Source organism: Acartia tonsa, chromosome 1, assembly GCF_053477335.1.
Source record: "Acartia tonsa isolate MP-2025a chromosome 1, ASM5347733v1, whole genome shotgun sequence".
Lineage (NCBI taxonomy): Eukaryota > Metazoa > Arthropoda > Copepoda > Calanoida > Acartiidae > Acartia > Acartia tonsa.
In genome coordinates, this window is record NC_137260.1 from 53,731,323 (window position 1) to 53,756,100 (window position 24,778).

The 24,778-nt window shown below is 38.4% G+C and overlaps 1 protein-coding gene across 1 annotated transcript in view; it reads right to left on the bottom strand.

Annotated features, from left to right (window-relative positions):
• The window catches only part of LOC145331627 (uncharacterized), a 47,514-nt gene that overhangs the window by 1,222 nt on the left and 21,514 nt on the right, over positions 1 to 24,778 (bottom strand). Inside the window, exons 5-6 of the mRNA XM_080176402.1 lie at positions 21,642 to 21,779; positions 10,558 to 10,681 (exon numbers count right to left, since the gene is read on the bottom strand). Of these exons, the coding sequence (XP_080032528.1) occupies positions 10,558 to 10,681; positions 21,642 to 21,779 (262 nt within the window). The remainder of the gene's footprint in view (positions 1 to 10,557; positions 10,682 to 21,641; positions 21,780 to 24,778) is intronic.

A 24,778-nucleotide genomic window follows, 5' to 3' on the forward strand; every position in this document is an offset into this window, starting at 1 on the left:
AATTGACGACAATTTTCCCCTGTCATAATTTTCACGTATATTCTAGGTATATTTATTATTGAGTCATAGAGGCTATAGAGTCGCTATGCTGTAAATAAATATAATTTTTCTATTTTTATTGTATCTACGCAATTAAGGTATCATCAGGGAAAAGGGAATGTGATTCTGACAAACGATTCTAAGTGAAAATTTCCCCTCAACCTTCTTCACTTTATTCTCCTCTTCTTACCCACTTCCCTTTCAGTTACATAAAAAACAAGTTTAACTCCAACTTTACTCCAACAAAATATCTAACTTTGGGTAATTTCAAATGGAATTAATTGGCTGAATAGTAGATCCTGGGTATCATAATAAAGGTACTAAGAAAGAGAGGGAATGTCTGATTGAGCCAATAGGAGAATCGCATCGGAATTTACATTGGATCTCATTGGTTGAAATTATGTACACATTTTCCTACGAAGGCATGTTTTTTTTCATTTCATACATACATAAAAGTCAGCTGTTAACAGTATATTTTCTTAGTAGAAAGCTTTGCGGAATCAGAATTAATTGCCCAAAAATTTCGTTTACAATTTGAAAGCTTGAAACAAAGTTGGATTCTTAAAAAAAAAGTTAGGCTGGCAACTCGCTGGTGAGGCAAAATTATTTTTGTGAAAAATCCTCCAAAATCGAATAAAAAAATTTACAAAAATGAAATAAAATCTTAAGAGGGTTATTAACATATGATTTTGTTTAATTTTTGTAGATTTTTAATGTGCTTTTGGATGATTTTTCACAAAAATAATTTTGCCTCACTATCGAATAGCGAGTCTATCATTCATATCAAGAATCCACATCAGCTTGAGTCGAAAGTAAACAATACTTTTGTCTGCTAGGAATGTTCTCTCTTAGATTTGACGAAAAAAGGGTTCAGAATATTCTTCTACTCTTCTATTTCTATTGGTATCATGGATAAAAAATTAATTACATAATTTTTAAAAGTTATCAAGAAGAAAACAGGACACCTCCACTCATAGAAATGGTTATAAAATTGATGTGTCTATTAAATTATGCCAAGTCCTCATAAGAATTGCATTACAAAGTTTGAAGGATTCAAAGATTTGACATTTTTTTTTTCAAATTAAATGAATATAAGTGTATGATAACTTACTAAACAGGATGTTGTTTTCTATTGAACAGTTGAATACGTGAATGGATTATGAATGTTATTTTAAAATATGATTCTAATTAAAGACTTTGCCCTGTTAATACTGGTAGTATTCTGTATGGTTGATATGATACAGATATTATGACCGCTAGGGCGTCCGAGGAAAGATATTTTATTTTAAAGTTAGTATGTTTTTCAACCTATTTCTTTTTAAATACACTTTTCTAAGACACGAAGATATATTTCGATTTTAGCAATTATTTTCAATTCATTTTGTCTCTTGTAGAAGTGAATAAAGTAATATGAGCTTGGTCGTTTTAGTTTTCCGAGGAAAGCCATTTTTTTGGGAATTTTGTCAAAACGGAAAATCTTAAAAACTTTTAAAAATCGGCCAATTACCAAAAAAATCTAAAATATAGTGGTTTTACAGTCAGTTCTCAAGCTAGAGCGAGATCTTCTGAAACGGACTCCTCAAGACCTTTTCTGGAAGCAACATGAAGTCATAGTTCTGATGCAATAAAATTTTGACCCCCATAAGAAAGTAAGTTGAAAAATCGAAAAGCTGAAAAAAAGTCTTAGAATATTTTTAAAGGTACTACTGGTCTTATTGATATAATAACGATAAAAATTATTACATTATGTCATGGCTAGCAAAGAAAGCTCGATTCCTGTACCTAACTGTTATATAAGTGAAAATGTATTTTGTAGAAAGTATTTTTCACTTATAAAATTAATCTATAAATCAATATTTCTTCTCTCTTCTATAATTGAACTTAAAAGGAATCTTTTTTTTCCAGATATATGGCTCGAAACCGATTAATATAAAGTGGATAAGAACCCATTCTCAGCCACACTGAAAAAATATGTATCGTATCGTATTATATCCAGTTTTCTACGAGTATAAAAATGTACAATCATTATTAAAACCATTTTTGTTAGCCCTTGCCTTTTGCATCTTGTGCCTAACAAAACTGTTTTTAATCTAATAATTGTACATTTTTATATCCACGGAAAGCTGTTTATAATACTATGCGATAAATAACCATGAAATACGATAATGTGGATTGTATCATATACAAAAATTGTGTTGCAATGTTATGCATCATATCACAAAAATCTCAACAAAACCCTGTCCCTGACTTTAAATCTTAAAAAATAATAACAAAATATTGGCTGTGGTTTGAAAAAAAATATTTATGTTTGAAAAATAGCAACCATGCGATAAACATATGTATATTAAATTTAGATAAATAGCATTTTTAAATAATTCTAAATCCAAAGAAAACAATTATATATATTTTTTATATAAATTTTCCATTCTCTAGAGAGGCCACATTAGCCTAACTAATAAATACTGTACATGAGAACATTTTTTAATTTAACGTCCGTAACGGATAGCTCTTTTCGTTAATTTAGAATTGTCCTATCTATTTCAAACTTTGCATAATGATTCCTATAGGAGTTAGGTACGAGTTAAGAAGCGAAGCAACTCTATAATCCGTTCGTCCATTTTAAACATGTTGCTTTTATGTCATAAAAATTATTTTATTGGTATGATTTTTAGAATACTGATTCCTAGGACAACAAAGTACATTGTTACAAGCGAAGCATATCTATAAAAAAGTAAGTATGTCCTAAATAAATATCCTTTATTGAGACAGTTTTTTTAACAGATCTACTTACAATTTTGTTTTGTTCGACCTTAATACATTTATATTCTGATTATTCAGTTCTGGTATGGTAAGCCGAGCGTTCTCGGCCCACAGGGTAACGAGTTCGAGTTCAACGAGCCCTAGCCTTGAATTATTCTACCAAAACAAACTAGCAGGATTTAGTCATACAGAAATTATATATTTAACTGAATAATATTTACAATGAATGTTTACTATATATATACAACAGATTATAACAATGGTTAGGTTTGAAGGGGGTGTGGGACGCTAGGGCTTAGCTCCCGGCGGTAGACAGGCTGTGGGGGCAGCGGTGGTAAAAGGGGAGGCAGCGCCTCCCGGTTGTATAATCGCGTGAGGGGCGCGTGATAGCTGCATGTTTGAGTCCCTCCCCACATTTAGGCAGGCCAGTTTGACCGCTAGATAGCGGGGTCAACATCGGTCATGAGATAGATGGTGATATAATAAGATTAGTGCAGAGGGTTTGTTATGATAAGTCACAGCGTAGCAGCTCTGTAAACTGCCTGTCCGTCTGGTTGTCGTATTACCACAACCTCCCCTTCAAGGGTTGCGTGGCTCTCGAGCCACCAGGCCTTGAACCTGGGGATACGACAACCTATGTCTGCGCAGGACAGGCTCTTCCTGGGGCACAGCTCGATGGAGGACAGCTCGGGCTACACAGGCTCCATGGGACACTCGTTGCTCGGTCTGGCTGTGGTTGGATATCAGCATTGTCAGCTCCTGGTTGGCTTCTAGACGGGGGTTGGCGACGGCCAAGCCCCGGCGCTGGAAATTTTGCCTCGTCTGCAGGACTAGCTCTGCCTCAGCGGGTAGCTGGACACGGAGGCCTAGGCTAACTCTGGTGGTTCCCAAGGGGGGAATGACGATGGCTGAGGGCGCATAAAGTTCCATGGGGGCGCCTGCTTGATTCAGGTTGCTTGGCCTCCTAGCTCCTACCCGGATAGGGATGGCTGTCATCAACAGGGGGCACATGGCTTCAGCTTCGTCCTCTGGGGCGGCCTCTTCCATTGCAGTAGCTGCTTCTCCTCCTACAGGCTCGCTGCTGGCCGGCAGGTGCTCCATGTCTGTATCAGGATTCCAGATGGCATCTCTGGGTGGCTCTGGAACTGGCGGCGGCGGCGGTGGTTCGTTGGGTTGCTCCTGCAGGTTCTCTTCTACTGGGTCACGATCCTGGCCGCTGGGCTGTGGGGCGGCCGGCTGGTGCACTGGGAACTGTCCTGGGTCGCTAGCTGCGGGCGCCGCCGCTCCAACCGGCAGCTCGGTGGCATCCTCGTCGCCGTCCACGTCGACTTGAATGTCTGCTGGAATCTGGTGGGCAGTCACATCTCCAGTGTATTTGCGCAGTCGGCCTACATGCGCGGTAACTTCCGAGATCCTGGCTATTGGAGAGGCAGGTTTGATGACATAATGGACGTCTGTAGCTTTCCTCACTACCTTCCAGGGGCCCGTCCATCTCTTGGTAATCTTGGCTGCCTTCCCTGGCACCAGGCGGGGGGCCAGGTACCAGACCAAGTCTCCAACCTCATACTTGGCCGTGCCTTCGTAGGCTGCCGCGCTCCTCCGGATGGCTCCCTCCTCCTTCTGCTGGATGGCATCATACACTGCATGGTAACGTTGCAGGAGAGCTTGGACGTTGGCTGGAACCGAGGCATATTCTGTTTCTGGCAGCCGGAGCACCATGTCCACCGGAAGCTTGGCCTCTCTCCCAAAGAAGGCCAGGAACGGAGTCACGCCGGTAGATCTGCAGGCCTTGGTGTTGTAGGCGAAGGCAATGGCAGGCAAGTGGGGCTCCCAGTTGTTGTCGTCTCTGTCTAAGAACAGACGCATGCCTGTATTGAGCGTCCGATGAAACCTTTCCACTCGGTTGGACTGCGGGTTGTAGGGTGGTGGATGTGTCAGGCCAATCTCAAGCCTGGAGGCCAGTTCCTGGAATACCTGGCCGGTGAACTCCATCCCATTATCGGAGTGGATCTTCAGGGGGCATCCGAACGTGGCCAGGTGGCGGTGCAGCAGGGCTTCAGCCACCGTGAGGGTGCGCTTGTTGGGGATGGCGTAGAGGCTGACAAACCGGCTGAACCCATCTTGGCAGGTGAGGATATAGCGGTTCCCAGCTGGGGTCTCTGGCAGCGGCCCCACCAGGTCGATGAACAGGACTTGCTGTGGATACCCCTGGCGGGAGGGTACATGTATCCCTTGCTTCAACCTTTCCTTGGTAACCTTCTGGACACATTCAGGACAAGTCTGAACCATCAGGCGGACGTCACGGGCCAGGTTGGGCCACCAGAAGTGCATGGCAACGCAGGCGATAGTCGCGTCCATCCCAAAGTGCCCGGCCATGGGGGTCCCATGGGCTAGAAAGAACGCGTCCTGCTGGAGGGCCGAAGGCAGCAGGTATCTTGTCCGTTCCCCTGTCAGGGTCTGGTCAGTGGTGGTGAGGCAACCATGCTCGTCAAGTCCCAGGGCTGGGAAGCGGCTGGCGTACTGCTGCTCGTCTCGTTCCTTGCCGCGCAGCTCAGCCTTGGTTGGGGCTCTGCCATCAGCCACCCACTGGCGGACACGGAGCAGGAGAGGGTCTTGTGTCTGGGCTTCTAGTACTCTAGTTGGGTCCAGTCGGGCGGCAGGGGGCCGGCTGGCTGCGGACTCCCCTAGCTGGCAAAGGTTATGGATATACTCAGCCTGCTCTGCTGATTCTTCGGCGCTGGCCGTTGGCATGTTGGCGTCCTCCCGGCGGCTGAGGGCGTCAGCGTTGGTGTTCTGGGTGCCAGGACGGTGGCAGACAGTAAAATCTAGGGCCGCTAGCTCCTCTTGCCAGCGGGCCACCATCCCTGTGGATGTGTTCAGCGACTTCATCTGCAGCAAGGCTGAGGAATCAGTGTTGATCTGGAAGCTGCGGTAGGACAAGATGCCGTGGAATTTCCGGATTCCATACATAATGGCGGCCATCTCTCCCTTCCAGGACGGGTAGCGAGTCTCGGGGTCGGTTGTCTTGCGCCCCACGGCGGCAATCAGCCTCTCCTTGCCGTCCTGGCATTGACTCAGAATGGCAGAGATGGCGCGGCTGCTGAAATCTGTGGTGAGCTGGAATACCGCTGGCAAGTCAAACCTGGGCGGCGCTCGGATGGGGGCTTGACGGAACTTGTCCTTGAGCTGCAGCAGCTGGGCTTCCATCTCAGGTGTCCAGGCTAGGGTCTTGGCCGTCTTCTGCCGATTCATCTCGTAGGTGAGGTCGGCATACTCTGGGATGAACAGGCGGTAGTATCCAAAGAACCCCAGAAGCGCCAGCAAATCTTTGGGGGTGCTGGGGGCCGGCCAGTCCAGGATACGGTCAATATAATCCTCTTGCATGGCTATCCCCTCACGGCTGAGGGTGTGGCCCAGATAATCCACCTTGGCTCGGAACAGCTTGGTCTTGGCTGGCTTGAGGCGGATTCCTCCCCTGCGGTGGGCTTCCAAAACCTCCCGGAGCCTAGCCAGGTGGGCCCAGGTATCCTGGTGGAAGGTCAGGACGTCGTCAAGGTATGACTGGAGGTTGGCTGTGCCTAATGGGTTTAGGACCCCTGCAATAAATCTGGAATAGACAGAGGGTGCCGTAGCCAGGCCAAAGGGCATCCTTTTCCATTGATACAAGCCCCTGGGGGTGGTGAAGGCGGTGCAGGGCCGGCTGTCCTCAGACACACGGATGGTGTAGTATGCGGCCACCGCGTCTAGGGCACTGTAGACGCGGTGCCCTCTAGCTTGTTCTACCAGCTGCTGGATCCTGGGCAGAGGGTAGCTATCCAGCTCCAGGCACTTGTTGAGGGCTCTGTAGTCGACGACCCAGCGGGTGCTCCCGTCCTTCTTCTTGATGGGCACCAAGGGGCTGCTCCAGGCGGAGTCTGACGGCTCTATGACTCCCTCCTGTAGCCAAGTGTCCAATTGTTTCTCCAGCTCAGCCTCCTGCCGCGGGTTCAGATCCCTAAATCTCTGGCGGATCGGCTGGGTCCCTGGCTTGAGGCGCAGCTGCAGCTCGACTACATCTGTGCAGCCGGGGGTAGAGTTGGAGAAGACGTCCCTGTACTCTGATAACATGGTCCAAACCTCCTTTTTGAGCAAGGGATCCTTGCGCAGGAACTCGTTGTCTTCCATCTCAAGGGCCTCCCACAACTCCTGCATGTCTGGGGGCTCAACAGGCTCTTGGAACGAGTGGAGACTCGGGGGAGGCTTATCAGAAACCTCTAAAATGTCAGGCTTGACCAGCTCCCCTGCCACTGGGAGGCCAGCGTCCAGCAGGAGGGGCGTCTCCCCTTCATTTACCACCAGCACTCGGAACACAGTGGCGGATCCAGGCCTGTGGGCATACAGGCCTTCTGGGATGACAAGATCCTCCCCAAACCTCTGTTCTGGGGCAGCTAGTTGGATGGCATCCTTGGTGCGGTGGCCTACTAACTCAACAGGGACCGCCATAACACCGCGGCCAGGTAAGACCACCCGCTTGGCCGTGCAAAGTTGGGGTGGCTGGCCGTCAGTTGGAGTGACAGCGCTTAGCCTATACGTGGCTGGTGCGGGGTCAGCTTCGGCTCCGGGACCCACCGGCCGCGACTTGACGGGCTCGGCCTCGGGAGGGGCTGACGTGTCGGAGCCAGGTGTGGCTCCGAGGGCGTCCGGCCACGATTTGACGGGCTCGGCGCTGGGAGAGGCCAAGGCGCTGGGTCCAGCCTGGGCTCCGTGGGCGTCCGGCCGCGACTTGACGGGCTCGGCACTAGGAGAGGCTGAGGCAGCGGAGCCATGCGTGGCTCCGGAGGCGGCCGGCCACGACTTGACGGGCACGGCGCCGGGAGAGGCTGATTCCTGGGAGTTGAGTGTGGCTCCGGGTGCATCAGACCGCGACTTGACGGGTCTGGACTCGGACTTGGCTGGTTGACTGGCTGGGGGTCCCAGGTAGAGGGGGCCAGGTGGACACGGCTGGCCGTTGATAAAGGTGTCGGCGGAGAAGATTGGTTCTGGAGGGCTGGCAATCTCAGGGAACGTTGTTGGCAGGTTCTCCCGCAGCACCTTGGGCACTGGGGGCAACCCCATGGCTAGCAGGTTGGCCCCCCTATGGGCGTTGAGCGCAGTATCCACCCAGTGCGTGCCTTTCTCGACCACACGCGGCTGCTCTGGCAGTGGGCCTGGCAGAGGCCCCTCATAGCTCAACTCTCTCTCGGCTGTCTCCCGGTCAATGGGGACGCCACGGAGTGGGATAAACTCCCCACGCACCCACAAGCAAGGTGGTTGCATGTCGAAACAGAGCCTAGTTCCGAACTCCTTGAGAAAATACCCTCCTAGGTTCAGAGGGTGTGAGAGGTTCCGGACCACAGTCACGTGGTAAAGATGGAGTATAAGGGTGTGTGAGACTGCCATATATAATTCTTTCAATTTTCCTATTACCTGGAGGGGCTGGCCTTCCTCGTTAGCAGTCAGGATTTGGGTGTTATCCGGAATCAACATGCGTTGCACGCCCATTGTGTGCATGAGGTGTTCAGAAATTACAGCAGACCCTGGTACACGGTTGCCAGAATCGATCATGGCATCAACCTGTACATGCTGGGCAGGGTCAGGAGTAGGAAACCTCACCCTGATATGGCAGGGGAAGTGGAGGTCCTGCCCTTGAGACAAGGGGGCCTCCCGTTCGGCTGGGGTTGGCAGAAACTTCGGTGGTGGCCGAACCGCAGCTATGGTGGTATCGCTTACCATGGTGGCTTAGACTGTAGCTTCGAATCACTAGAGCTTATTAATTATCACTGGGTCAACAATTTTATATTTCTTTTTATCACTTGGTTGACATTTATACACACTTATGTGTTGTTATCACTAGGAGCTCTAGGTGTGATTCTGGAAGCACTGGCAGCAGGGGATGTCCGTCCTGCAAGGTTCAGAGGGGTGACGGCGGTAGGGAATGACCCGTCCTACAGCGCCGCTGGTTCGAATCCCGAAAATGGCGGCAGGGAATGGCCCGTCCTACAGCGCCTCGGGTTCGAATCCTGGAAGGCAGCGGCAGGGAATGTCCCGTCCTGCCGTGCCTGTGGCTCAAAATCTGCTATCCGTCGCAGTGGTAGGGCTTACTTGTGTGCTGAGGCTTCGCAGCCACACATTGCCTTCTCAAGGAGACCAGCACCCAGCTGTCTGTCTCGTAGGTTTGGCCTGGGTGTCCTGGGGCTTGTCCCAGCTACACTTGCCAATTTAGACTCAGTTCTGTAGCCGTCTGAGCTAAATTATCCGATTACCGTGGCTGCGCACCTAGCGCTACTCCTACACGGTACGGAAAAAGTGTCTTAACTGGCGCTTTTAGCAGGCTAAATCTGCTTGCCGTAGGCCAGAGGCCCACATATTGCGTTCAAAATGATGGAAATTCGACCTAAAAAGGCCGTCTCACGGGTCAGTTGGCTTCTCAGTTGGCGGCTGATTGTCCCCTTACTTGCCAAAGGGTCCAATCAGAGGTAGAATAGGCTAGTTTCTGTAAGGCTCGATTGAAACACGCTGACACCAAGTTATGGTAAGCCGAGCGTTCTCGGCCCACAGGGTAACGAGTTCGAGTTCAACGAGCCCTAGCCTTGAATTATTCTACCAAAACAAACTAGCAGGATTTAGTCATACAGAAATTATATATTTAACTGAATAATATTTACAATGAATGTTTACTATATATATACAACAGATTATAACAATGGTTAGGTTTGAAGGGGGTGTGGGACGCTAGGGCTTAGCTCCAGGCGGTAGACAGGCTGTGGGGGCAGCGGTGGTAAAAGGGGAGGCAGCGCCTCCCGGTTGTATAATCGCGTGAGGGGCGCGTGATAGCTGCATGTTTGAGTCCCTCCCCACATTTAGGCAGGCCAGTTTGACCGCTAGATAGCGGGGTCAACATCGGTCATGAGATAGATGGTGATATAATAAGATTAGTGCAGAGGGTTTGTTATGATAAGTCACAGCGTAGCAGCTCTGTAAACTGCCTGTCCGTCTGGTTGTCGTATTACCACACTGGCACTATTCAAGTGTTAATGTTCTTTTGTCCTACCGTTTCAGAGCTTCGCTTTTATGGATATTGTCATCCTTGTTTTTGCATTATCCTATAATGGATTTTTTTTAAAATGCAGAATCTATATTTCTAGCTTTCTTCTACGATATGAAGAAGTAGGATATTTTAAAATACAAATTGGAAATAATAGTCAATAAACATAGACGTCCAACCTTTTTGGGGGGTAATTACCCCACCTGAAATCTGTTGGCAGGGGTAAATTTAGTTTACCCCCCCCCCCAAAAAAAAAAAAATTTACCCCCGGGGTAAAATTTTTTTTTGGGGGGGGGTAATTTAAATTTTATTAAATATTTAGTATTAAAAATGCGCGCGAAGCGCGCAAAAATTTTTTTATTAGAGATTTTGTATTTTTTTTGGGGGGGGGGGGTAAATACCCCCTCCTAAATGGTTAGGGGTGCCTACGGCACCACCAGGGTAGGGGTAAATTTTAAATGGGAAAGGGGGGGGGTAAAATGAAAAAATTTTTGGGGGTGCGTTTGGGGGTGGGGGGGGGGGTAATCGCCCCATTACCCCCCCCCCCCTTGGACGTCTATGTTAATAAACATTTGTTTAGAATTTATCATATCATATTGCCTTAATCCAGTCTTTAAAAGAATTATACAGATATATGTATATTCAGACATTTATCTACGACAGCTTTGCTGCCAAAAACAATGTTTGTAAGTTACCTTAACCGAGTAAACTTGGTTACATCCTCTCTCCTGGAACTGGCAGTTGACCGGCCTGTGTCTGCACAGTGTCTCGTGCTGTAACCTCGAGGGAACAAACACAAACTCTTCACATCCACGTTCACTAAAATTACATTTTTTTGGTAAACTCTTTTATATTATAAATGAGCTTTTTACATCAGGAATAAGGTATTGCCAACAAGTAAATTAAATTTAAAAGAAAATTTGAGGGCAGATAACATTTACAACAATTTTTTCAAATAATTCATTGTTGGTTTCAATAGCAAAACTACTCTATGAGTCTCTATAAAATGCAAGGGTTGGTTTATCCATTTTCAGATGTTGTATACTTGAGTAGCACAATCACAAACAGTTACTTACAAATATAACAAGGATGACAACATCCATAAAAGCGAAGCGCTGAAACGGTAGGAAAAACGGACATTAACACTTGTATAGTGTCAGAACTGAATCATCATATTAAATGTATAAGAGTCGATGCAAAATTGTAAGTAAATTTGTTGAAAAAATGCTTGATACAGAATAATGTTTTTGGACATACTGACATTTTTAGGACTTAATTATAGAGTTGCTTCGCTTATAATATTGTATTTTGTTGTCACAGGAATCAGTATACAAAAAATCAGATCAATCGGATGATTAGATTACATCAAAATTAAAAAATTAAAATGGACGTACGGCCATTTTGGTAATGATTATAGGGTTGCTACGCTTTCTAAATCGTACCTAACTACTACAGGAATCATCATGCAAAGTTTGAAATCGATAGGACAATTCTAACATGCCTAAATTAACTAAAAAAGCTATCCGTTACGGACGGACGGACGGACGGACGTACGGACGGATGGACCGACCCTAATTATAGAAAAGCTTCGCTTTTAAAAATTATTTAACTGCAGACTAAAGTAATATGGCGTGCCAGAACAATGGTTGTAAATCGAGTTGAGTATTATTTCTGTTCGTATGTTGACTCAAGTTTTTTAAAAGCGAAGCTTTTCTATAATTAGTGTCGGTCCGTCCGTACGTCCGTAACGGATAGCTTTTTTCGTTAATTTAGGCATGTTAGAATTTTTGCATGGTGATTCCTTTAATAATTATTTAGGTACGATTTAGAAAGCGTAGCAACTCTATAATCATCACCAAAATGTCCGTACGTACATTTTAAACATGTTGATTTTTTTTACTTTTTTAACAACAAAATTTTACGTGATCTAATCATCCAATTGATCTGATTTTTGGTATATTGATTCCTGGGACAACAAAGTATAATGTAGCGAAGCAACTCTATAATCAAGTCCTAAAATTGTAAGTATGTCCATAAACATTATCCTGTATCAAGCAGCTTTTTAAACAAATTTACTTACAATTTTGCTTTGACTCTTATACATTCATATTATGATTTTTCATTTTTAACACTATACAAGTGTTAATGTCCGTTTTCCTACCGTTTCCGCTTTTATGGATGTTGTCATCCTTGTTCTTTAAGTATGTTATTATTTAAATGTCTATAGTAGTCTTTATTTCAACATATTGAGATTCAAGAAATTTGATAATAATCAGGTATCAAAAGGGATAAGACAATGGCCAATACATTGATGTACATTCCTAATGATGAAACACAAAATTAGCCCTTCTGTACATCAAAATTAGTGGTTGAAACGTTTGAACACTAAACTTAATGAATTAACCAATCGAGATTAACAAAAGTCGCCAAAGTTGTTAAGCCAACGAATAAGAAAACGTTGTTATATAACTTTGGGTACTAATAAACAGCCCATTGTCCCCTCTCTCTCTGGATAATAATAATATTTGTTAACATTTTTTTATAAGTACAGGAAAAATATAAAAAGACCATAAACAATTGATTTATATAATTTAATTAGATCCTTGTACAGTTTAAAATTTGAATTAACGAATGAACAAGCTAATAAGGATATACTCTTAAGTATAACAAAGCTAGCGGCTTCGCCTCGTGTCTCAAGGGGCTTCGCCCCAAGAGGTGATACAAAAAATTAAAGCGAAAATCGTAAAGGACCAAGGAAATCTCCTTCATAAAAAAAGGACCAAGGAAATCTTCTACAAAAAAAATATCCTGTGGATAATATGGATAATATTTGTTAGAGCAATCGCTCTATATAAATTACATAAGGGGGGGGGATTTTTTTGTTTTTGGGGGGGTTTGGGGTGTCCCACCCCCCATGAAAATAGCTTAAAACCACCACAGGACCGATAGATATATACCCTGAAGAGTAGAATCCAATCAGTTCAGTGGTTACCGAGATCTTAAGCTTCAGACGGACGGACGGACAGACATCAAGCTACTTTGTATTATAGATATATAGCGAAGCTGCTCATAAATTTATAGGTCTGTCGTTAGTGTACTTTGATAGCGCAGATGTTGCTATTAAATGGATGGATCCACACCACTTAAAGAAACTAGACATTGTTCGAATTGCTTCAAAGTGCTTATTTTTTCTCCTAAATAAATTGTTCGGTTTTTTTTATGTTTAAAACACTTTTCTGTTACTTTTAGTTTAAATTTTTTACTAAAAAAAATTAATATTTCATAAATTTGTACTTTTTACATTTTTTTATTCATGAATGTTTTTTTTGGGATGGATGATGGATTATTTTTTTAGCATAACTTTTAGTTGACGTAACCGTACTTGTTCTTTTAGGATTTCTTTATACATTTTTCTATATTTCTCATCCTTTTCAGCTGCAAAACTATTCTACAAATGATAATTATGTCGTATATCATCACTTCAACTGAAACCGCGGCATCAGCATAAATGATAGGTTGCCTGCTTTCTGTCGGAGTGGTGTCGGGTTCTAGTCTGGACATCACTGCGTCATACCAAATACGTCAAAATTGTACCTACAACTGCTCTTTCATGTTCGTGACACTAATAGCAGGGGGAATGCCTTGTCCCGATAAAATGCGCAACTCATTACTCATAATAAGTTGCTTGATTTTCTGTATAATGTCCCCTCACTTCCTGGGTAAGACTGGTGATTAATGTTTCAAGCTAACATGGCAAAAACTGACGTAAATCAGAAACAGTTGAGAGTTTGAAAACTTTTCTCTTAAAAATAAACTATAACAATTATTTTCATTAACGCAGCTCCAGTAACAAAATAAAAAGAACAATATCTTATAATTTGCATGTCTTTTTTATTTTTATTTTTTATTTTTGGATTTAATGTCATGTAATAAATAAAAAGTTAATGTTTCTTATATATTTATATTAATCTATAAATTTACATCACAACTCATAATCCTTATAACAAAGTAACAGAATGTCTGTTTGTTTGTTTGTCTGTTTGTCTGTGTGTTTGTTTTTCTGTACGGAAGGATCTCGCAAACCATCAATTCCTTGGATAAACTATGAATTAAACTATGATTACATTTTAAAGAAAGGATAAAATAATATCAACCTCCCAACTGTCAGAATATAAGATTACAAAACTAACTTTCTTAAATATTAGCGCTAAGTATTTTTCTCAGAAATTGAATGACAAGTAAATTGGTTCAACTTTTGTGATTGAATCGAAATGTATTGTTTTCAAGACTAAATGATGGTTTATTAGACTAGATCGGAGAAGCGCTGATAGCATTAGTATTCAGTTAATCCCCTCTTTACTATAAGTAATAAAAGAAACAATATTAAAAAAAAATTGAGTGAAAAGGATGATTAAATCATCCAAAATAATACTTTAAAAATTTTGTTCATGATTAATATCTTTCTAAGCTTACTAAATTGTACCTCACTTTCACAGGAATCATTATTTTAAGTTCATAAACGAAAGAACAATTCTGAAATGCTAAATTAACGACGAACGAACCAACTTCAACGAAGAAAAGCTTCACTTTAAAAAAAAACACACATTTATAATATATTTTAACAAATTTAGTCTCGTAAATATTATTTAGAAAAACAAAAGAAAGTTTTTAAATTGTTTCAAATCCAATCGTTTTAAATAATTTTACTATGGAGGTTGAAGGTATCCTCCCCAAAAATAGTTATAAACCTTCCCTGCACATATAAAAGGCTTATATGTAAAGGAGAACCAAATCAATCCAGCAGTTATCGATAATCTTTGCTATACAAAGATAGACAAAGATATATCCTGTTATTTCTTTTACATTAATTTATTTAAGATGACTTTCTTTCATATGATTTCCTCTTAAATTCTGACCAAAATGCTGTAAGTTAACAAGAAGCTTAATTAGCTTGTAATAACTGTATGTTTTTCTTACAGAGTGACCTAATTACAAAAGCTATTATGCAATGCTTAACTAAACTTGCAAATGTTTAATCCTTATAATATTTTAATTTTTTTTGAATTGCTTAGTGAAATCAAACCTCTTTAAAAAGCCAAGCAATTATATTTAAGGTAGGGCCGTCTGTCCATATTGAATCGTTCTTATCGTTAATTTAGGCATGTTACAATCCTCATATCTATTTAAAACTGGTTATTGTGTTGATTTTTAAGTTTCCTTGACAACATTTTTTTGCATAATTATATAACTATCATATTCATCTGATTTTTGGAATAATAATTCTCAGGACAATTATAGATACGATGTTAAAAAAGTATAACAAGCGTTATTGTTCGTTTGTTCTGTTGTCTGCTTTTAAAGCTTCACTTTTATGGATGATGTTATCCTTGTTTTTTTTCTTACAACTCTATTTTGAAATAGTGCTAGACAATTAAACATATCATATAGGAAAGGGCAGTAGTTGGGATACAGGGACAGGTCACTGGAGATAAATCAATAACCCTTCCTTCAAAGACGTCCAAGGGGGGGTAAAGTGGGGATTACCACCCCCAAACAAATTTGAGGGTGCCGTAGGCACCTCCAAATTTATTTTTTGATTTTACCCCCCCATATAAAATTTACTCCTACCTTGGGGGTGCAGTAGGTACCCCCAACCATTTAGGAAGGGTATTTACCTCCCCCCCCCATATAAAAGCTTGGACGCCTCTGTGTTCCTTATATAAATTGACTTATGTATCAACAAGGATAACAATATCCATAAAAAGTCAAGATTAACGAGATCGGAAAACATACAAAATTTACTAGTCTATAAAATCGGATGATATGTTTTGCAACGTGAACAATAATTGTACCAGGAATCACTCTACATACACCTCCCCCTTTTAAAGGCCTCTAGGCTTATGACATTACTATATAATTTAGAAAAGGAATACTTTATCGTCCATTGTGCTCACCCTTTATCCCTGGATTTAACCCCAAAAATTGGCATATTTCACAGTCAATTGCAGTTTTGTATTACACACGTGAGAAAGACATAACAATACAAGTACACTAATGTTCATCAGTAGTACACAATCTTATTTGGGGGAAAAATATAAGCCAATAAAGAATAGTTTTACATAAAAAGAAGCGGCACAGATACTGTAGTCAGTAAATACGATTTAATAACAACAGTATGAAATAATGTATATTGCCATCCTTGTTTTTTAATGACAGTACAAAATTAAAGTACATGAACCCTGTAGAAAATGTGTTTAGAGAAGGCATGTGTCATATATTTTGTAATTAATAAAAGTGATATTTTCAAAAATAACAATAAAAGCTAATCAACCTGATATTTACGTCGACAGTATTGCAAAAATCTGGAATTTTAATACAATTCTTTATCTATTACTAGCAGCTACGGTCATAAAGGCCTCTAGGAACAATTGAGGAGGGGGAGTTGAAACCCCCCATTCCCATTTTTTATTTCAGTTTAAAAAAAAAAAAATTGGGGGGGGAGGTAATTTTTTTCTAGGGGCGATTTCTATTGGGAGGTTGGTGGTACCTTCCCCCAAAATAGTTATAAACCTTCCCGGGACCTATGAGAAGTTACCCTGTTCAGGAGAACCCGATCGGTTCAGTGGTTAGCGAGATCCTTTAGTACAGACAGACAAACAGACAAAAACATCCTTTATTACTTTATTATGAGGATTTAATAAAAATTCCCTACTCTTATGTTGACCTAATAGCGACACAAATGTTTAACAGGGTTGATTTAAAGAGGTCAACTATTTGACTATTTCTCCATGACATTTTAGGCCACCTTTAGAATAACACATTGCATCAATAAGACAAATGTATTTTTAATGATTGGATTTTAGAAAAATAATCATAATTAATCTTAATTTACAATCAATTATGATGTAATATTAAATTAATAGTTAAGCTTTTACATAAAACAATAATTAAAATTTCGAATTTTCCTTTTAAATTTTCCGTTTTGCTTTGAAATTGTTGAAAATCTTAAAATTTGTTCTATTAATACAATTCTGCGTAGCGCAGCCACTCTATGAAACGAGTCTCTGCCCCTACACCGTGTCTTCTTATATCGCCATTTATATCTTACAATGTCTTTGATTATACTTACATATTATAAAAACGAAGCTTTTCTTTAATTAGGGTCCGTCTGTCTGTGCGTCCATCCGTAAAGAAAGCTGTTTTCGTTAATTTAGACATGTTAGAATTAACCTATCGATTTCAAACTTTACATGATGATTACTTAAATTTTTAGAGTTTTAAGCGAAGCATCTCTACAATTTAGTCCAAAAAATAAAGGAATGTCCTTAAGCAGTATCCTCCATTAAACAGTTTTTAAACAAATATACTTACAATTTTAATAGATTTTATACATTTATTCTGCTTATTTAGTTCTAATTATCGTTTGTCCTACCATTTTAGAGCTTTGCTTTTATGGATGCTTTAATCCTTGTTATATTTAAAACTTATTATAGGTGATATAGGAAATAATAATTTAATTTGCCAGTTTATTATAAATTTTGCTTGCTTATTGTTGCTAAGCAAATATTCAACCTTGTTAAAAACTAATTTTAAACGATTGACAGGCAGACAGACAGACATCCTTGTTGAAATTTTGTGTAAAAAAATGTGTCTAGAGTTATTTTGTATTGAAACTGAGTGCATCCTACGCCACCTCTTAATGCAATAGAGATATTTTTGCATGTCACAAAAACAGAATTATTAATCTAGAGACTATAGGGACCTTCTTAGCATTCACACGAATGATTATCTTTTAAGTGATACTTCAGAGGAAGTCTTTTATGATTACAAACTAATCTTCTTTGGTAATATGTTAAAATATCTAAATTGTTTTAAGGAACGGCGTGTCCAACTTATTTAACAAGGATGGAAAAGTAGGAAAATGGTAGAGATCTTAAGGGATAAGACAATTGATGATAAATTTTTTGTATATCCATATTACACTGAAGAATTAGTACCATCCAATCAAGATATTTTAAAAGTATCCAAACTTTAGAAGCCAGAAAATGAGTGATCGTAAGGGTTCCAGGACAAACGCAGGAGTCCTAAACGTCGGAGTGGACAAACACAGGAGTGTTAAAATATTAATTTCATTAAGTATTTCTACACAGATTAGGTTAGGTTAAGATATGAATGAACAAATAAGCCCCCCGCAGGGGTTAGGCATTTAAAAACCTATAAGATGGTCTAAAATAGGTTAGGTTAGGTTAAGTGTCCACTCCGCCGTTTGTCCACTCCGACGTTTGGGACTCCTGCGTTTGTCGTAGGACCATCGTCAGTACCGGTATTAGTAATAGTCCAATATCCTCTCCCTCCCGAGAAAAATGCGCAGGCACTATAAAATAGAAATCAATAGATGAAAAAAGCATGTCTATTTGTAACATAGTTGTTTATATTTGTTTAAAGATCAGAGCGGAGACCCTTGACCAGATAAGTTTAAGGGGGTAGTTCGTTGTCACGATGAGTTGAGGTGAATTATTTATTCCATTAATTTTTGCCAGGATGAAACCATGACAAATATAGACAGACACTTTAACATGCATTCCCAAAAATTTATACAGACATACAATTTTACAAACACACCAAACTTAATACAGAATCTAATGAGTTTGGACTGAAGTTACTCCAGCGGTTAGACAGTAAATACATAGTAAATTACAGAGTAGCAATACTTGTTACAGAATAGTGGTCTGTATTATTTTGTATTTGCTGACGCACACAACATTTATACAATAGCAACAACAATCGGAAGGGGGAGAGATGGGGAAAGGAGAAAAAAGGGGAAACACTGAGGAGAGAGAGCGAGAGGTGAGTAGCGGTCAAAGTTGGAAACATGGATAAAAACAATGCAAGGGAGGAAAGTTTTTCATTAAATGAACCCAAAAATTTAATATATTATTTTACAACGTTGTGGAGAGATTAAAATGAATCATTTGAACTTAAAAATACAAGACCTTTAGATTTCAGGAAGGGAGGAGATAAGAAATCTTTACAGCTCGGTTTTCTCAAAATTACTTCTTACTTAAAAGAATTTGGAGGAAGGTTTATTAATTTTACATTGTCAACTCCCCGTTTTAGACTTCTGTACAGGACTATTTCTATAATAAAAAGAATGTATGACAAATTATATAGAAGCTTTGCTACATAAAATTTGAGCAAAACAAAGCAGGAGAGAAATGATAGGCGAGATTGGGTTTAAATTTGTTTCATTTCACAAAATATGTTTTCTTTACTGGGGGTCAGATACTTTTCTAGTTAAAATATGTTGTACTTAATTTTCAACTTATTTATACTTTTGTTTACTTACTTTACAAAAAAGAATTTCTAAGTACATAGTTTATATTTCATATCAAGACTTAATTATAATGTGTATAGAATAACATTGTGTAAAGAATATTTGTCCACCATGACCACATTCTTATACCGGATAATCGACACATGGAATGTAAATCATATTTCAACAACGATTTGACAGCAAATTTCTATGCTCTAAATTTCATGATATTAATCTGTCTAACTTTTAGACAATTTAAACCAAAAAAGTCAATTATTTGGCTTGAATCATTTCATCATAATTGTTTAACAATTGTAAAGGCATTTTAAGTGTAGCAACTCTTAAATTCTTTTTTTTAACTAATTAAAACTTTATTATATATATTTATTAGTAGCTGCGCTCCTAGCAACTAGAAGCTCCTTATTTGAATAGTGAAAAATAACCTAAAACTATTCAAAGACTCAAATCTAAAACTTTAAATAAAATCATCCCAGGACCTATAAGAAGCTTCCCTAAACTAGAAAACTCAGTCGGTTCATTAATTAACGAAATTTTAAGCCTTAGAAAAAAAGACTTATTACCTTATATAATAGGATTTACATATTTTTAACTAAACAAGGATGACAACATCCATAAAAGCGAAGCACTGAAACGGTAGGACAAACGGACATTAATACTTGTATAGTGTCTGAACTGAATAATCAGAATATAAAAGTATAAGATTCGAAGCAAAATTGTAAGTAAATTTGTTGAAAAACTTCTTGATACAGGATAATGTGTATGGACATACTTACATCTTTAGGGCTTGATTATAGAGTTGCTTCGCTTAAAATATTGTTCTTTGTTGTCCCAGGAATCAATATACCAAATATCAGATCAAACGGATAATTAGATCATATAAAAATTTGTTGTCAAAAAAGTAGAAAAATCAACATGTTTAAAATGGACGTACGGACATTTTGGTAATGATTATAGAGTTGTTACGCTTTCTAAATCGTACCTAACTACTACAGAAATCACCATGCAAAGTTTGAAATCGATAGGACAATTCTAACATGCTCAAATTAACGAATAAAAGCTAACTATCTCGGACGGACGGACGGACGTACGGACGGACGGACGGACGGACGGACGGACGGACCGACCCTAATTATAGAAAAGCTTCGCTTTTAAAAAGGTATTATTTAAGTGCTAGACTATTACAAATAGTTTAAGGTCATATTTGCTTGGAATGTATGAAATTTAAATTATGTGATAATTTTTTTAAACAATAACAATCATGTTTTTATTAAGCGCGGCAAAAATAAGTTAACTGTACTAAGTAAGTTAACGTAAAGTTCATTTAGAATAGAAAAGAGTAACGGCGAACCAACCTTCATTATAGAGTAGTTACACCAAAATGTATAAATATCAAATGTATCAAAGAAACTTGGACAATAAAAGTGAAATATAAAATAAAACTTGTTAAAACTTTAAATTATCTAAGCGAAGACTTTCTCCATTTAGAGTCTGTACGTCAATTTAAATCCAATTTTTATATGATTATGAAATAATAAAGTCAAAGTTATTATCCAATTATAGCATCTTTTAAAATCAGACGTAACACAAATATATTTTTACTTTTACTGTACGTAGGGGGGGGGGGGACTTAGGGTGGTTTATCCACTCCCCTGAGAATTATATAACAACCTTCTCATTGTTTATTGGTCTATATTACATTTTCTACACCCCCCTCGATTTGGCTTAAATTGGTGGAAGGGGGGGGGGGGGGTTAAATTTTTCGGCTTCGCGCATCTCCCTGGCAAAATCGTTTGCATTCCATGTTTGTAAGCATAAGTTTTAATGAATCTTGTTATCCTTGTTATAAAAGTTTAGATATAGTTCTGAAAATGGGTTATTTTTGTGAATTTATTTAGTTTTTATGCAAAGTTGAAGTTCATATATTTTTTGTAGAAAATTGAAACTCAAATAAATAGTAGTTTCTTTGTGTCGATTACTTTTAGAATTTATTTAAATTAAGATAAAATTTTCAGGATTATTCTTTTAGTAATGTAAAGTATGAACTAAAAAGATAAGAATATTTGAACTACTTGATAATCGTTTGAATTTTAACATTTTTTCATTACTAAGCGCAAAGTCAATGCACGATAAATCTAATAGATTCATAAAACGTTCTACTTTTTGTAAAAGAGATAGAATAAATCATATATTCACAAAATTATAAAGTTTTATCTAATTCAAATAAGTGGGTCGTTTTAGGTTCTTTTCATCCTTGTTATTACCGCTTCTACCTCATAACTAGTGCCTTTTAATTAAATAACCTATGGATCATTGAATAGTCTAGCATCTTTAAATAATTAAAAACAATCTCTAAGCAGTCTTCCGTGTATTATTACAGTTGAATCTGCTTTTTTCTTACATTCTAGCCTGTTTTGATGTTAACATCCTTGTTAATATAAATCCTACCTGTATTTGCATGGTACTGCAATGAAGCTGACAAGTTGTTCCATGGCCAGGTTGGGAGCCTCCACAAAGGTCTGCTTACAAATCTTACACTGGACAACTTTGTTTTCATGCTTACATTCTCGACAGTACATGTGACCCTTCCTGTGGCCAGACACAATATTTAATGCTTATATGTAACTGATGAAAGACACCGATAGATTGTAAGCAAGTTTAAGAAGTACAAGAGTGTATAACCACTTATTAATGATTGATATATATTAAAGAATCTCATTCATTAAAAAAACTTTAGTAATAATAATTCTTTTATAAAAATATTTTTTAAATTCAAGATAAACGCATAAGTAAATATATGCACTGCATAAACCCCTTTAAACTGACGAACATCCGAGTGTAACAAAAAAAAACAATTTTTAATTAACTGCGTAAAAAAAGCTAATGGTTGTTTGTACTAATAAATTTTTTATGTATTATACAATCAAATGCTTTGTTTAAATCAAGCTGCTGTTAATTGGGAAATATTATATTTTCTTCGATAACCAAGTCGCGACAAGTTTGGAGAACTAAACCAATCTAATATAGTAATTAAAAAGGCGTAAAGTTAGAACAAATTCAGATATAAGCTAGTTTTCTTTTGCACTTTATCCAAAAAATGTTTATAAACTTAGAGTTTTAGTTCAAAAATAAGTACATTTCTTACTTGAAAATCTACACAAAAAATTTGAGATGAGTAAATATTTAGAATATTGATGAATAATATCATGAAGTGAAAGTGTGTTTATTTAAATTTAACCTGACACCTGAAAAATCTTTTTATTGTCAGAGTAGCTTCTCTATAACTTTAGTGTATTCGTGCGTACCTACAAAAAGGTAAACATTGAACTCTTGATAGTTGTCTATTTGTTTATTATGCTGATGATCTAATGTTTCTTTGAAATTAAAAATTGTTATTCATTGTTTTTAGTATGGCTTCTAAATCGACTAATATCCGCTGAAATAGAACCGGTTATCAGCCATGCTGAAAAATCATATACAGCATCGTGTTAACAAATTTACCACAAATATCAAAAAGGTCAGAAAAAAAATATTTAATAACCATACTATTTTTCTTATAGAGTTGTCTATCTATTATTGCTTTGTAACTTTTGAAAATCATTGTCCTTATTTAATGAGTTTTGATACTATGTGATAAGAACTGTTAGAGACATATGATTGATTGCCTTTTACATTACTGTGTCAAATATGTTAATGGTTATCTCCTCTATAAAATATCTTGTCTATCTGTTTACATTATATTGTAGCGAGGCTTTTCCACAACTCCTATGATTTGTCGGACTCTATCTTTTTTTAGTTCAAAGATAATCTAGATAAAATATGAAAAAATTCTATTCGTTCAACATCATTCAATTTCTAATTAAAAAAATTCACTATGAGGAAATTTATTTCCAACTGTTCGTTGATCAAAAGAGTTTGTCTGACGTACAGATCATACCTTTGTTATAGAGTATCTGTGCTACTAAATACTATTCTCGTACATTCACTCTTTCTCAAAATATCAGAAAATTTGTTGAAAATTAAGTCAGCAAAATTTAAGCATATAAGTAATTTAATCCTTTTTAATACAGCGAACGTTTTCTTCATATAAGTTTTGTCCGTCTTTTGCAGCTTTAAAAGAAAATGCAGCTCTGTTAAAAAATTACTTACCGAAGCTATTCTTAAGCTTTTTGAAACTCAGTGATTCCTGATTTAAAGACGAAGCTTACTTTTGATTCCTGTGACGTCAAAAAAATGAGGGATTATCCATCTCTTTTTAGGGGGTTTCTTTCCCACTTCTCCTCTCATCATCCTCATTTTTATGACGTCACAGGAATCAAAAGTAGGACAGATTGGGCTTCGTCTAATTTAAAACAACAATTTACTTTTAAAATCAAAATTTTATCCTATATTTATAACCTTGCATATTAACGGGATATTACACCATATAAGATGCACCGATCTATGTAAATTTATATTGGGGTGAAATCTACCCCCAATGAAATTTACCCCCCCCCTTCCCCATCCCACTCTTTCCCCAAACAACAAAACTGGAAGTCATTGGCTTATTGGATGTTGTCATCCTTGTTTCTTAGAAATTTATGAGTTTTTGTGTGACGTGATTTTAAGTTTTTACAGACACAAGGAAAAATTGTAAATAATTAAGGTTAATTTAATATTCAAATATAGTACTCAAAGTATATATATATACAAGGTGTTTCAGAAAAAACTGCGTTTTCCGGTTTTAGGAAACAACCAGTAATAGTATGAAAAAACTAATTATATATTCTATTCTCTAAAAATATGGATAAATTTGATAAAATGTGTTTTTTAATATCTCTTGTAACAATAGCGCTTTTTAGAGCTTAAAGAATTAAAAATGTATGTTTGTTGCTTTATTCTTGTAGAATTTATGACTATAACGTTCAAATAAATTCTTCTTTTTAATAGAAAACGATATTATAGCATACTCAACGAAATATTCTAATAATTACATTTTAAATTTAACTTAAAAATGCTTATTTTTACAGGACAAATGATTAACTTTATTCTACAACGACTTACAGACACACCTTAAGAGAGAGTAGCTGAGCTTATAAAAAACATTCATTTGTAGATGCTGAAATAAAATAGGAGGAAAATGTATGCACTGTCATTTTCAATCAAAACAAAACTCTTGCAACCTTCAGTTTTGGGGTCAAAATAAATTCTAGCACAGCACTTTTTTTGCAATGAAAAGACGATTATGCTCAATTGTAGCAGGAATAGGACAATGGCCTATAAAGTAATCAACCCCATATTTCCTAAAGGATGATAGTGGCCAAATGGCTGATTTATCTATAATACAAAGTAGAATGATTTCTGTCTATCTGTCCGTCCATCCGTCCGTCTGTCTGTCCCTTAAGATCTCGGTAAACACTGAACCCCCCACCCCCAAAAAACAAAAAAAATCCCCCCCCCCATTTTTTGTTTATGGGGAATTTAGTGCCATAAAACTACGCGCAGCACCAATACTTAGTACTTCATATTTTTTTTAATTACCTCTTGGGTCAAAGCCCCTAGAGGCTATAGTAGTAATAGTAATATTATAATATAATTTGAACAAA